Here is a 15,493-nt window from a genome sequence, read left to right as displayed (position 1 = left end):
AAGGTACTCTACCTGTGAGTTTCTGATTCAGTAGGTGTGGGGCTCGGACCACGAATTTGCATTTCTAACAACTCCCATGTGATGCACATGTTCCTGGTCCTGGAAACCACACTTTGAGAACCATTTTACTAGATTCTTCTTAGAACCAGGTGAGTTCAGAAGAAACATTCATATTTCTTTAAAACTACCATTGGAATGATGGATTGTTTTTTCTCTAATGTTGTAATTATCTCAATTAAGTTGTCATCAGACCATTTTCTGTGAGTCAGAAATCAGATTCAAACACACCTCTCTGTGACCTCTATATAGAGGGAAATAAAGAAGAGGAAGCCCAATCTACTGCTTTGCTTTACTGAGTTAAAAAAAAAAAATAGCTTAAACCAGGGAGATACAGTCAATAATGTCTGGGTTGTACACTACAAAGAGTTAACATCACAACAAAGCAGGACAGAGAAACCCATCAAGAGAACACAAAAGGCTTTCAAAGTATGTATTCCTGGGTCAGACTCAGACCTCTGCTATGTCATCACGTAGCACCTCGTGGAATGAGCAAGAGCTAATTTTTAAACACTGATCCAGGCACGCCTATTATTTAGAGATCCAAATTGGGCCATCGGGGCTTAAGGAATGGTGCTTCGCAGCTCAATCCTGCCACTATGAACTCAGGCCAGTTGCATCACTACTTTCCACGAGGAATTTAAGGGGTGTGACTGCATCCTTTCCAACCCTGCATTCCACATGTGACAAAACTGATCCAGCTGTTTGTCTGAAAGAAATTCCTTGCTGTCCTTAAAAATTAAAAAGCGAGTGGATATCCGTCCTCCAGGGGCAAGTCTCCAGCTGGAACCTGGTACAGACGGTTGCGAAACAGAGCCAGTGCCCTGGAGAGCATCTGCTTTGGAATTCTTACCTCGCCATAAGGGGGTTAGCCCCATCTTGCTTTTTGAAATGGCAGATTCTGGATGAAGGGTGCTGGCTTGGCCCAAAGCTCTTGAGAAGTGTTCATCCACTACTGACCCAATGTCTCCCTGGAAATAAGTGAAAAGGACACAGCGAGAGTTAAGGTACTCCATCTCGGCAGGCTGGTCTTTCTCCTCCTCCTCCTCCTCCTCCTCCTCCTCCTCCTCCTCCTCTTGTTTGCTGGGAAGGGTGACTTCCAGAGAGTCCTGCATCTTGCTGTATACCGCTAACTTCTTCTGGGATGGAATAAACAAAACACAGTATCAAAGACAGTTTGTACAAAAAGCATTAACGAGTTAACTTTTCACTAAAAAAAAAAAAAAAAAAAAAAATCTAAACATTAACATATGTTCACAAACTGATTCTTCTTCATTTGCTTTACTCCACCTTCCCCTTCCCCAAACCAGCCTTCTGCTTTCCACCCTGAAAAAAAAGACTTTGCTATTTCAAATTTGGCAAAAAAAAAAAAAAAAAAATGTCCATTATCTAATGGTATATTCTCAGACTGTGAAAGGCAGGCTTTTTTTTTTTTTTTGCTTAATTTAGATATACCAAAAGGAGAATGACTTTAAAAAAAAAAAAAAAGAAAGTGACAGAGCCCTTCCATTTTTGTTCCCTTTTCTATTTTACAGATTTAATGTACAGCAACATTATAGTTCGGGACGGGGAGGAATGGAGATGGTAGGCCTAACTGTCTGGGGGAGGGGTGGAGAAGAAAAGAGTTTTTCATAAATGAAATACACTAAAATAAAAACAGGAATGTAGCATCTTATAAAAGGATTTGGCAGATGTGCTGAACTCATTTCTCAAAAATCAAACTAAAATGACAAAGTAAGTCTGTGTGAAGATCCATTTTGCATGGAACATATTTTTCAGATGTTCCACTTACCACCATTATCATAAAAGGGGAAAAAAAGGTATTATGATGACTTGCTGAAAATAATACAAGATACTAGCAATGGCTACGATGGCTTTTAAATCAAAATGAAAAAGGTTTGGTAATTTTAAAATGTTTTCAAAACATAAAATCGTAGCTCTAGTAATAGTTTATATTATGACTGATACTCTTTATTACCCCATGTAATCTTTACAGTTCTATAATGTGGTTATCATTACTCTCCATATTTTAAATATGAAGAAGTGAGGCACAGAGAAGTGAAGTAACTTGCCAAAGGTCACAGAGCTTGTAAGTGATGGACCCAGAATGCATAATAAAAATACACAAATGTACATATGTGTGTACATGTATATGTCAGAGGAGGGCAGGGGAGGGATATCTAGTGTGAAAAAAAAAATCACCAAAATGTTATGTTTTGTGTTCTTTTTCTGGGTAGTAAGCTTGTAGTTGGTTGTTATTTTCTTATTCCTATTTTTCAATATTTCCAAATATTTTTCGTAGAGCCCATATCATTTTTATAATCAACAACTTTAGTGCAAGTTATATATAAGAAAATAATGCTAAAAAACTATAAAACTCATTATCTTAATGACAAAATGAGCATCCTATCATCTGTATACCTACAAAACCTGACCCTTTGTCAGACCATTTTTCTTATTTCAGAAAAAACTGCATGTTGGAAAGTGAATGTCAGTAGAAAAAAATAAATCATTCTAGAATAGTCAGTAAGCACATAGTTTGGCAAATGTTATCAAAACACATAACCAAGACTCAATGTTTCTAGTGGTAATTACTAGCCCCAAAATCTGTAGCCCCAAATTATAAATGCCTCATTCGAAAACTGAACCCCAGCAATGAATATGTTGTTCTTGTGTGAGGTAGGGTCTGAAATGTTCAGGCACATTACAAGCTGCTGCTTATTATTTAGGGCTGCTATATATACACACACACTATATGTATCTCCCTTTTTATTTGAAATCTGTGTCAGTATGGTTATCGCTTCTTGATGAATAGATGATTCATTCCCTGTGAGTGAATATGCCTTGCTGATGAATAGGTGATTGTAATGACTGAGTGGTTATAAAATTCTTACAATCTGTTCTGCTCAGATTTGAACATGGTTATGTTTAAATTCAATAGTAAAAAACACTGTAGTAATATACGTTATGTATAAAATGAAAAGATTGAACTAACTGACCTCTACAGTTACTCCTGGCTTTAAATTCCATTATAAAGTTACATGAATATTACTATTTATTAGTCAAATCACAGTACTGCTTCTCCAGGCACATGTGCATTTACCGAAGTTATACCATTTTAAGCAAATACACACACTCTGCCGAATATTCAGGCATATTAGAAAGAAGCACTGTTTTTATTTGGGAAAAAGATTAAAACTGATCTACAGAGTGGCTTCACTGCCTTAAGTGTTAAGTATTATCTATTAAACCGATTTCTTTTTTCTCATTAACGTCCAGTGCAGCATCAGTTTGTGAGAGTCAGGCTTTGCATCTACTTGTTTAATTTGTTTAATTTTAATGCTTATTCCTTAAATGAAAGAGCCTTGGCTATGTTAATTATCCAAAGAAAGACAATTTTTTTTATTTTATCCCAATTAGCAATTGATTCTTAGATAAATAAAATTAAAGTTATATATATGTGAAAGATTTGAGAACTGCAAATCAAATGCAAATATAGCCTCCATTTGTATGCAAATGTAGCATAGTATTATGATCAATAATGGTATTAATAAAATTTCTTAATTTTTACATTGATGGCAGTTGAATTTAAACCATAGATTTTCAGTCAATTTAAGATTACACAATTTTCTAAATGCTGCATAATTTTATGTTATTCTTTTTTAACCAATTGCTGAGTAGTTGGATACAAATAAGTTATACATTTTTCACTACGAAATGGGGAAAAATTAAGCAAAATCTTCCATTGTGTCAAAATACCTTTTATGAGTCTATTTTCTAAATGTCAATTCTGTCAACGGATGCATTGATTCCCTATAATCTTTATATTTCCTATATATGTAATATATATCTATATATACACATATGCATTTATATAAGTATATATTGAAATATTCCTTTCAAATACCCGTGGTACTATAAAAATATCTATATTGACTCCTCTATTTAAATAAATTTTGGGAGGATGCTTATAAAATATACTTTTTTTCCTCTCTCCCAGCTCTTTGAGGCAGGTCTTCCACTAGTTAAATAAATTTGCTGGAGACCATCAAAAAATAAAAATAAAAAAGGAGCCTATGATACAGCTACCAATGGGCAGGATATAAAGCATATTTCTCACCCCCCTCTTGCATTTTGCATCAATTTTCACAAATTTTAGTGTACCCATTTAAATATTTACGTTTACAACACACAGGAGCATTTATGACCACACCATCAACAGCACTGGTTAAAATAAGAATTCTAAAGCATCCAAACAGCCTGATAGCCTTCTAAAATGGCAACACTGAATTTACATACATTTTTTAAACATCAAGTGTGAGCATGAAGAAAATGGGAACACACAATTTAAACAGCAATTGATCCATATGCTAACATTCACACTATCCTAATCTCCTTCCCCAATGACTCTTAAGCCTCAACTGCCTTCTGTTATCTGTGCTTTTGTGACTGTAAATCAATCCTTTGCCTTTTTTCAAAAAAAACTAAGTATGTTATTTATGTACACTGTTGCCATATTCTGTATTTACTTGGTGTTTGCTCCTTAGAATGAAACTTCCCTAGTGTTATCTTCATTCTTGAAAGTAATATATAAAATTTAAAACTTGAAAATAAATCTCAAATCATCAGAACCCAGATTTCCTGAATCAATGCTGAAAGGCAATGTGGTTCATATTTTTCTCAAAATGCACTATCACACCCTAAAAATAGCCCAATCTGTCCGAAGTATTCATATTTTTCTTACTAGACACTTACGAATTATTAACAAAAATAAGTCATCAGAAGGAATTTCAAAGACTACAATTTGGTTTATTGAATGCACCTTAACTGGCTCATCCTCCATGGCAGAGTAATGACAAATTTCCTTCAGGTAAAAGAACCCTTGAGTTAGATGAAACAGTGACCGAGTTAACAGGCACAGAGTTAAAATTAACTCAGAAAGACTTGAAAGTAGCAGTGTAAAGGAGTCCGCCTAGCCTAGGCAGTGCGAACCATGCCCAAACACCTCACAGCCTGCCATCAGGCACAACAGAAACAAACTCGCACAGGAATGTGCCGGGGAAAGGATTTGTCTGACAAGAGAAAGACTTCCATGTCAGGAGCCAAATACCACTAACTTCCCAAGGCTTAAGCCTACAAAATGCCAAATGATTACTGTGCATATGTGGAAACTTTTTTTCTAAGGAAAAAAAAGTATTTTAATGAATCATTGGATATTTGGAAACAGCTTTTTTTTTTTTTTTTCTACTGGCTATCTTTTCTAAATGCAATGATTCTTTCATCCCGAGAGACATGGTTAGAGCCTGTAAGAAAGGACCACTAGCCCATAGTCAATGCTTCAAAACTATGAAGTCCATAAAGCAGTGTGTTACTCTTTGATCCTATTTTTCCGAATTTACTTGAATAACAGATTTTTTTTTTTTTTTTTTTCGGTACGCGGGCCTCTCACTGTTGTGGCCTCTCCCGTTGCGGAGCACAGTCTCCGGACGCGCAGGCTCAGCGGCCATGGCTCACGGGCCCAGCCGCTCCGCGGCATGTGGGATCCTCCCAGACCAGGGCACGAACCCGTGTCCCCTGCATCGGCAGGCGGACTCTCAACCACTGCGCCACCAGGGAAGCCCGAATAACAGATTTTTAAATCTATCCCAGAGAGACTTGAAGTTTTGGTCCTTGGCCTATTTGGAGGAGGAGGAATCAGGTTGCAGGAAGGTGGGTCAGGATAAGGAAGATAGTTCACAGACCTTTGATATATTTTATTTCACTAACTGTCACACATACACAAATATTTTGTCCAAATAATTATTCTCAATGTATATATGCAAAAACTGATTTACTTGGCCACATCATCTAACTAGTAAATGGCAAGGATGGGATTAGAACCTATTTCTGTCTGACAACAAAGCATCTGACAAGAAAACAGACTAAAGAAAATGAGTCTCTATATAATATTTAGTTTAACTGTATAAACAAATAGAAGCCCACAGTCAGCATGGCATCATATGCTAACTAAAGAAAGTCTAAAGTTATTTATAACACTTAAAAACTAGGGATGTAAACATATCAAAGATATGGCTATTAAATAATGAATGCAGTGCTCTTCAAAATATATGTATATCTAGATGAACCTGCCCTTCTATATCTAGAAATGTGTTGTCCCCTTGGCAAGTCAGATACAAAATACAATTTTTCTGGAAATCCTGTTTTGGAAATGTGAGTGGAGCCAATTTACTAGACACACTCAGCCCTCGAGATTCTGTGTTTGTTTGCTTTTTTTTTTTTTGTTTTTTATTTTTCTTAACAGTAGGAGGAGCAAACCAAAAATAATATTAGCTATTTTTGAGCACACCTGCCACTCAATGATTCTGGTCATTATCAAAAAAAAAATCAAACCCATCCCCTCAAAGGATGAAATTTTTCCAGTTTTGAGGATGTTAAAAAAAATGTGCCACAGGCTGAGAATTTCAAAATTTGCATTCCCAAAATGTTTTAAGCAATGATCGCATCATGAGGGTATGTGTTCTCTCTCAAACTGACTGCTTTGAATGAAACAACAGTTTCTGATGTATAAGTTTCTGGTATGTTTACATAATCCTATTACTAGATTTAGGGTATGATTTCACTTTTTAAAATTTATCTGTTAGTCATCGAATTGCCAGTTAATTCTTATTTTGTGTCAGTCATTGTGCAAAGGCTCGGAAGCACAAAAATGAAAGTCATAGCAGTTGAGAGAGGCTTGTAAGGAAAATGGTAAAGAAAGAGAACCTCCAGGTTTATCCACATGGCTAATTGTCTAATTTCTCCAAGTAGCTAATATTCAAAAATTTTTAAATGAGAAAAGTAAGAGGGTAACACTAGGTGAATTACTAATTGCTTTTGTTGCTTCTAAAGAAGCCCAGATGGAAAGGGAACACAGTAGAAAGAGAACTGGAATGGTTAAGGGGATTTGACCAAAACTAGTCCATGAATCTGGGTAAGGCATCGAAACCTTTGGCCCTCAGCTTTCTCTTCTGAAGATGAGGAATTCTGACTTCATTATCTCAGAGGTCTCGTCCAACTCTGTAGGCTAATAAGCAACATGCTGGAGCTCTAGACAAACTCACACTTCATTTTGTTTCTTACGTTGGCTGCCTTTTCTGATTTTGCAGGACACTGGTCAAAAAAACCCTACAGATCATTGAAGACTAATTCATTTTCAGACATAGGTCATCTAGCCCAATTCCTAGGAACTAGTTTGGGTACTTCCTTTAGCTATCTTCACAGTAACCAGAAAGGAGGCATCCTTCAAATATCCCCACCCCATCCCCCAAGGACAAGTGTTTTTGCACACTAAAACAACATAGTTTTAAGAGGAAAGGACACCTGTTCGGTTTAGGCCCTTCTTCCTTTCTTTTCTTTCCTTTTTCTTTTTTTTCTTTTTTTTCTCTACTGAAGTATGAGACAAGTGAAAAATAGTTCCGTTATCCCGTTTCAGACCATACTTGTAAATTACTGAAATAAATCTGGTATCCACTGAAATATCTATAAATATGGCATTCATGACTTGCTTCTAGCAACAGACGTTTGGGTCTAATGGTTCAAGTCACTATTAGGGTCTTCCTAAATGAATAGTTAAAGCAGAAAACCAGCTGCTGAAAGACGTGCTTTTTAAAAGAGTCAGTGCAAAGTTTTGACCAAAATTATTTCCTCCACTATCTCTGCCAGAGTCTGAAATTCAAGTATTGGAGAGTTTTAGTTTCTTGAATGAAAATGTTTTTCTAGAGACAATACCTTAAATTGTTATGTATTACTAGATGTATCAGTTTTGAGATTTCTTTTTAAAGCCAGTTGGAAATAGGGCTGATGGGATTCAAGTTAAGTGGCCGGGTTTTAGAATGGCAGTCACTTAACTCTCGAGTTCACTTTAGAATCTGCGTTAGGCATCTTGCGCATAATGTTTTTAGTCTTATTGACAATCCCCTTTGCACAGAAAAACACAAGACAGAAATGTACATACTGCCCAACCGGGTCAACACAGCATCTCTTCTGTAGTTGTCCAAGGAAGCACCGTGCAGGATCGTTCTACCCACTGATCCCCCTCATTTCCACTGTTATGAGTCATGTCCCCATCATCTCCAACTCTGAGATGTGAGACTTTACCAAGCGCTAAGTGAAGTAGGACTTCCTTGCGTTGAATGAAAATATCCTTCACTTAAATTTCCACAGAATGCTTCCTTGTCCCGGCATTTGGTTTTTCTGGTGAATGTAGCCTCACTGCACAAGATTTTATGGATTTCAAGCCTGCCCTTACTATCCGTATTGTAATCTCCATTCTGGTTGACTGCCAGAGACAACAGTTCAGTTTAGTTATTTCAAAGTTTAATTTTCCTTCTAGCTTTGAATTTTCTGGCTGGAAAGTTATTGGGAGCATAAAGCTCTGGGGCACTTGAAGCTTCTAAGTCTCTACAGTCAAGTTACTTTGTGTAGTTTGGAATCAGAGGGGCTGTTCTCTCTCAAAGAAGTCCTGTATGAATTCTTATAAATCTACTTAAGTCCTTGCTTACAGTTGCAAGAAAATTATATCCTCCAACTTAAATAAGTGGACTGTGTATTGAAACTATTTAGAATGTAATTGTATGTTTTCCTCTTAATAAATCTAAACTTATGTTGGAACAGCAATGATATATGAGGCACTTAAAGCTGACTGTTAATACCACTTCCTGCATATTATTTTCAAATAAATACATGTTCATTTGCTAAGTGGATATTCTGCTTCATCAGCAAAGGATGCAACACGGATAGCAAAAGTCATTAGCATAATACAAATGCTTGCAAAACAACTTTGGAATGCCTAAACTAAAAACGTACACTACCAAGGACTTGGAAAGAATTTCAAGCTCCAAGGCCAAAGAATCTACTGCATATTAATCTTCTTTATCAAAAAGTTGATTTGGAGCACTAAAGACAGAAATAAGCCTATTGTGCAATAGCAAAAAAAAAAAAAATCTTGGGAGACGGCATGGTATGGTGGAAAGATGCTCTGCTGGGGAGCAGGGGATCCAGTGGTCCTAATTTTGTCACCAATTAGCTTTGAAATCTTTAGCCAGGCATTTCAGCACTATAAACATGCATTTCCCCGTCTGTAAAAGGAGGGGTTGAAGTATGTTTTCCCAGGGTTTTTTCCTAACAAACAGAATCTCAGATTTTATGACCTAACCAAGGTGGCAGAGTCCAGAGAAAGAGTTCGAAAAACTCCTTACAAAGTTAGAACTGAAGTTCTGCCTCCCAAGACTTTTAATTCTCTTAAGTGAAAGCATGCATGCATATTCACCCAGCTGTCACCCTTGAAGAGAGCAGCGTCAATATGCTCTAACTTATATGAAGCCCAAAGTGTGATTGTTAAAAACTCCTATGCACAATTAGAGAATGGGCGATTGTTCTCCTCTGCTTTCACCACCTCACCTAAGAACTCACCCAGTTCTGAAAGCTTTGCTTTAAGTATCTCCCTAATGTTAACATTATGAAAATATGGGGGGAGGGAGATTTTAGATGACAGATTGTCTGCATTTAAGATGAGGAATCTATGGGGTATGAAGGGAATTTATGATTGTTTCCCTCAATTTTTCCTGACACGTATTTTGAATTTTTTTTCTCTTTTTTTCCTACTGTCACTGTTGGGATACAAACGCATTCCTTTCTGTATACGTTCTGCAGTGTCATCATGCCTTTGGAGCACGTGCTGAGAGACTAAGTCGAGAGTTCTCCTGAGGAGTGGGTAGGGACTGATGCATTCAAGCAATGAAGAGATGGTGGGCACAGGGACCAGAGACCTTAGATCGCTTAGCAAATCCTGGCTCTATAAAGCACACTGTTAGATTTATGCACAGCCACGCAATTTCTAGGAATTAACGTCAGGGACTCTAAAACTGACTCTTTAGGTATATTTACATTTTACTTTTATTCACTTAGCCTACTGTATGCTTAAGTAACACACTGCAATGCAGCCTGATGTATACACAGTTCACTGTTTTTAAGGTACTAACCTATTACCCACCTATGATTTATAATATGTTCAATTAAAAAATGAAACAAAATTCCAAGTGCCTTTTACACTTGTAATTACACAAAATCACATTGTACTTTTAGGTGGAAAGCTGCGAATACATGTGCCTGGAGCATTAAGTTCTACTATTTAAAAAAGAACTTCTGGTGTCTAATCATGCATTAAGAGGAAAATATACCTATGTTTAAAATCTATCATAATAAACCACTATGAGATAATAATTTACAAGGACTATAGAGCTATATGGACTTGAGGAAAAAATCAGTTCAAAGATACACTACAATAATTGAAAATACAGAAGTGATACAAAACTTTAATGCTCTCTTTTCTAACATTTTCTAAATGACCATTAAACTTTGTAACTCTATCACTTTTTCTGCTTCCTGTCCTCCACAAGTCAATTTTTCAAATACAGTAGGACTCGTAGCCCTTGTTTTTGTCTCCCAGGCAAGATGCTATTAGGGGTCACTTCCCACGTACGGAGAAAACAATCTTCATGGATAATAATGATAAAACCTTATGGAATGCAAAAACAACCAAAATATGTATTCTCAGATGACTACGTTGGGGCCAAGTCAATATTAGTCCCACTTCACCCACGCACCACATAGTCTAAAAATGCTGTCAGCCTGATAAGAATTTCCTGATTTACTCTGTTTTCCAACAGAAAATATAGGGCATCAAAATAAACCCCTGACAGTAAAAGTACAGTAGTTACACTCCTGTCTTTTTATTTTGCTATAGCCAGTTATATAGTCAAATAGTTGCTTTACCTGACAAAAAAGCAATCTCCAACAAGCCAGTGTAGTAAAAGCAACATGAAAATTTCCAGCACACTTCTCAACTAAGTTCTTCAGTTCAACTCAGCCTAACATCTACTTAAACAATATCTACAGAAGCTCAAAGGATAGCAGAAATTGATCACTATTTACAAATAGGTGCCACTCATCGAGGTGGACAATTCAGGTGAAAAAGAAAAGCTCATTTTTTGGTTTGTTGACGGTCTTAGCAAAGGAATGCGATTTGGCAACTGAGTTTCGGGGCAACTGCAAAAGTTAGGTAAGGTATTGCAGTTATTTTTCATTGAAAGCTAAATTTCATGATTAGTTATTTATAATGTTTCTGATACCGGATTTTATTTTCTAGCTCAAAAAAGTATTCCAATCCTAACCCCCACTAGCGATTCGTATTTGAATGGAACTATTTTCACAACTCTGGAAAATAAAACCTTATTCACAACTATTCTGCTAAAGTTATTTTTGAAGGGGAAAAATACCTTTCTGAATGTTTAGTAAAGTTTGAGGCTGTTGCTCGTCCACATTCCAATTGATAATTTAAGGCCTCTACAGTCTCTGAGATGGAAGAAAGTAAAGAAGAAAAGGGTGGTTCATCTGGGACACAGTGTTCATAAAACACAGAAAATTGATATCCAGCGTCTCTTTGCATCACTTGCCTGACTTGGACTTAAATGGTTTCCTCCATTACTTATATCTTTTATATTAAAACCAAAGAAAAAGAACATAACCAAAATAAAATGTTTTAACCTGTCACCCTTGTTCACAAATTACAAAATGTTTTCCCATCCCCCTCCCTAAAAGTCATCTTGCTTTGAAATGCTGAAGATGATGAAGAAAAAAAAAAAAAAAAAAGATAGCTAGAAAGTGGGACTCCTTCCTCTTTTGCCCTAGTTGTCCTGGTTAAGCTCATACTGTTCAGCAGATAAATCTAGAGTACGTACTCTTCCGGAATCAGCTGAATTTCAGTCCCTAAATTCTAAACAGAAGTTATAATTTCTTTCCAAAGAGTAGCACAATAAATCTAGTAAAGAGACAGGGGTAGAGGAAATAAATTAAATGGCCAGATTAATTAAAGAGCCAAACCCTGAAGACCACAATAAAATATATGTTTTTTAAGAAACTAAAAAAAAAAAAATGTCAATCAATAAATTCTGTGGATGTTAGTTTCGGAACCATATCTAGATCCCTGATAGGTGTCCCTACCTCAGAGTATGTATATTTTTTTAAGTCTCACTAAATCAACCCACCCTAATTCCCAGAGTCTCAGGACCCTATTTTGGTACAGCCCCTGGCCACATGCTCACATATGTGTTTTAGGTAGCGCTAACTAAGCCTTGACACACTGCGGGCAAACAGGGAGGAACGTCCAGGGGTACCTAGTGCTTAATTCCCCAGAACCCCACTCTCCCTTCTAAAGGAACTTTATCATCTCCCTAGTTCCTGAATCCTTTTTATCCAACAGCATTCAGTCACTCTTGGCATGGCGGAGACCCAGCATCCAGTGACCCAAGGTTACCTCTTAGCTGGGAAAGGAGAGGGTTCTTCTGTCCAACAGACTGAACCATAACATCTCTGTGCTTTGATGGAATTAAAAATGAATGAGGAATTTGGGGAATAATCTCTGTCACCTAAGTATGGAAGATGACAGACTTTGCAGAGAACTTCTAGTAACATTGGACAGATATTACACAAGACCCATGTTCCACCATAAAAATTAGAAAAGTCATTCCATGGGCTCACTGTCCAGGTAGCCTCCCCTACGTCAGTGACACATTTCATCCTCCTAATCAAGAAAACCCTGAAACACTCCACCGTTTCAAAGGAAACAAAATATTTGGTTTAAAGGAAGTTTACTCACATACTCCTAAGACAGATGCCCTTGGTGAGCTTCAGAGAACTGAGCCCTAAGAGCTAGGGTGGCTATGAGGAATAGCTTCTGAGCCGGTGACAAGAGCTCACTGAAGCCCCCAGCCAGGTAATGCCTCGCTTGGAATCCCCACCCGTCCACCTGGCAGCTCGTCCTTCCCGAAGCCTCGTCTCTTCTCTTCTGATGGCTTTCTGTTCAAGGGCGCTCCCGCAAGTCTCAAAGCATCCTCCGCGCCACCCGTCCCAGAGGGACGTCTTGGGAGCCCCAGACCGATACTCTCGCTGCCCCTCGCCCCCGCCCCCGGCAGGCTGCCCGGTCGGTGACTCACCTGCTGGCCAGGTTGGGGCGCCGGGTGGTAATAGGCTGTGGGGCAGGTTGCAGCTGCCACGGGGTTGGGCAGATACTGGGGCGCTCCATACGGCTGGGGGTGATACATCACCTCCGCACAACTCATGGCAGCCGGGGCAGCGGCGGCCCCGGAGCTGCGGCCGCTGCTCTACGCGCTCGTGCGACAGGCGCCGCCGCAGCTGCCGCCTCTGTCGCAGCCCCAGCTGCTACTGTGGCGAAGGCGGGTCCTCGGCGGCCGTGGGCTCCGCGCGGGGCGCGGGCTCGGGAGGGGTTGGCAATCGGCGGTGGCCCATGCGCGGGCACCCTCATCTTCAGCCCCTCCGGGTGTCCCCTGGCCTGCGCTTATATAGCGACTCGGGGACGCATTGGCCCGCCGCGCGGCGGGAGCATGGCAGTGCGGGGCGAGGGCGAGGGCGAGCGCAGCGGCGCCCACGGCAGCGCCAGCCGCAGCCGCAGCCCCGGCCGGGGTCGGACAGACCTGGGGAACCGGGCTCTGGTTTGCATATACACGATGCACGCCCGGGGCTCGTCCTATCACCGGCGCTCCCGGCTGGGCGAGGACCGGGAGGCGGGGGCAGAGTGAGGGGGCCGGCAGGGGAGGAGGGGGAGCATCTCGCCTCTCCCGGCTCTGACGCGGAGCTCCGCGAAGTTCCTCCAACTCGGTCGGTGGCGGGCCGGTCGCCCAGCAGGGGGACCCCGGGGAGGGCCGGCCGCGGATTGGAGAGAAGTTGCAGGCTCTCTCCGCCTCCCTGCAGTGGGGTGGTAGTGGGAGGGAAGGAATGGTATGAGAGAGGTTCCACGCCCTGAAAGCTCCGCGGGTTCCCACCCCATCTCCTGTCACCTGGGCGCTGGGGCGAGGGCTTCCCAGCCCCAAGGAGCTTTTACAAGGAACACCAAACTAGAAGCCAAGGGTACAGGAAGGCCAAGTGCACTAGGAGGTAAAACAGAGCAGGCGCAAAATGAGCTGGAATTGGTTCCTACATTTAATATAACCGTAAGTGAAAGTTAACTTCATTGCAAGCGCGCACGTGCCAAGAATGCGACGCGGTTTTCCGTAAGCAATCTCCGCTTTAAGTTAACACCTTCATGGTATGACCCCCTTGCGGGACGTCAACCTCTTCTGGCTTTCTCAGCCCGGTTTCCATAGAGCAACAGTGACAGTCGATTAAACCCATCCAGCTATTATTTAAACGTTTATTTGCACGTGGTTTACAATCCTCTCGGAAATGAAAAGTTCGTTCCTAGGAATATAGTTGTATTTCAATATAATGAGGTAAAGCAGAAAAGATTTATACTTATTTTATAAATAAGCAAACTCTCTGACCAAGTGTATCTCTCCCCCTATATATGACACAGAACAATCTCTTTTGTTTTCACAGAGACTATCCTTCGAGAAGTTAATCTAGATGTTAAACGTTCTGATGTTGTTAATGGACAGGCTTGCGTTCCCCCTAAAATTCACGTGTTGAAGCCAAACCCCCATTGAGACTGTATTTGGAGACAAAACCTATCAGAAGGTAATTAAGGTTAAATGAGGTCATAAAGATGGGGCCCTAATCTAGGACTGGTGTCTTTGAGGAAGAGATGCCACAGATCTGTCTGCTTTGGCACAGAGGAAAAGCCTTGTGACACCCAGTGAGAAGCCTCGGTCTACAAGCCAGGAAGAGAGGCCTCACCAGAAATTAACTCTGAGGGTACTTTGATCTTGGATTTTTAGCCTCCAAAACTGTGACAAAATAATTTCTGTGTTTAAGCCACCCAGCCTGTGGTATTTTGTTATGGCGGCCCTAGCAGACTAACGCAGATGTACAGTACTAATATATTGTTTGTATTGTTAATCTTTATATGAATGTGTATGTGGCTATGTATAACCACACAGACACACAAATATATAAATGCATATACGCTCACACATGCCCTCACTCATACACTCAAATATACAAACCATAGTAATTGGATAGGAACTCTTGGCTACTCACAGCAGCTCCTATTCACTCACTCATTCTTTCATCCACTGAAAATTAAAAAAAATATATTTATTAAGAGCTTTCACAGTTTAGACTTTGTACTCTTTGTAATGGAGGAGTATTCCAATCAGTAAGAGACATACAAGTTTATTTAAAATGATTTTTACTGCCTTTTCACAAGTTGACAACCACTGGTCATACTCATCTTCTGTGTTCCAGATTCGTCTATTCTGTTTCTGTCTGGATGGCTCCACATAGATATTCATTAGGAACCTCAGTCGTAGTAGCACTAATATTTTCCCCAGAGCCCCAACCCGATCCTCCTCTTTTAATCCCCATTTCAGGTATTGAAACTCCCACCCTAGTTGCTGAGCTGGAAATCTGGGAATCATCTAACATCACAGTCCCCACATTTGGT

At 39.7% G+C, this 15,493-nt stretch overlaps 1 protein-coding gene across 2 annotated transcripts in view; it reads right to left on the bottom strand.

Annotated features, from left to right (window-relative positions):
* Window positions 1-13,568, bottom strand: part of VGLL3 (vestigial like family member 3) — a 44,617-nt gene extending 31,049 nt beyond the window's left edge. The window contains exons 1-2 of one of the 2 annotated variants that reach the window (XM_079923177.1): window positions 13,089-13,568; window positions 911-1,196 (exon numbers count right to left, since the gene is read on the bottom strand). In XM_079923177.1, coding sequence (XP_079779303.1) covers window positions 911-1,196; window positions 13,089-13,214 — 412 coding nt within the window. In that variant the 5' untranslated portion in view covers window positions 13,215-13,568. The remainder of the gene's footprint in view (window positions 1-910; window positions 1,197-13,088) is intronic. The other variant, XM_079923178.1, reaches the window with a different exon arrangement.
* Window positions 13,569-15,493: the final 1,925 nt, after the last annotated feature.

The sequence above is a fragment of the Stenella coeruleoalba genome (genome assembly GCF_951394435.1).
Source record: "Stenella coeruleoalba genome assembly, chromosome: 5".
Taxonomy (NCBI): Eukaryota; Metazoa; Chordata; class Mammalia; order Artiodactyla; family Delphinidae; genus Stenella; species Stenella coeruleoalba.
Note: the sequence above shows the minus strand (reverse complement) of the source record. Positions and strands in the feature narration are given on the sequence as shown.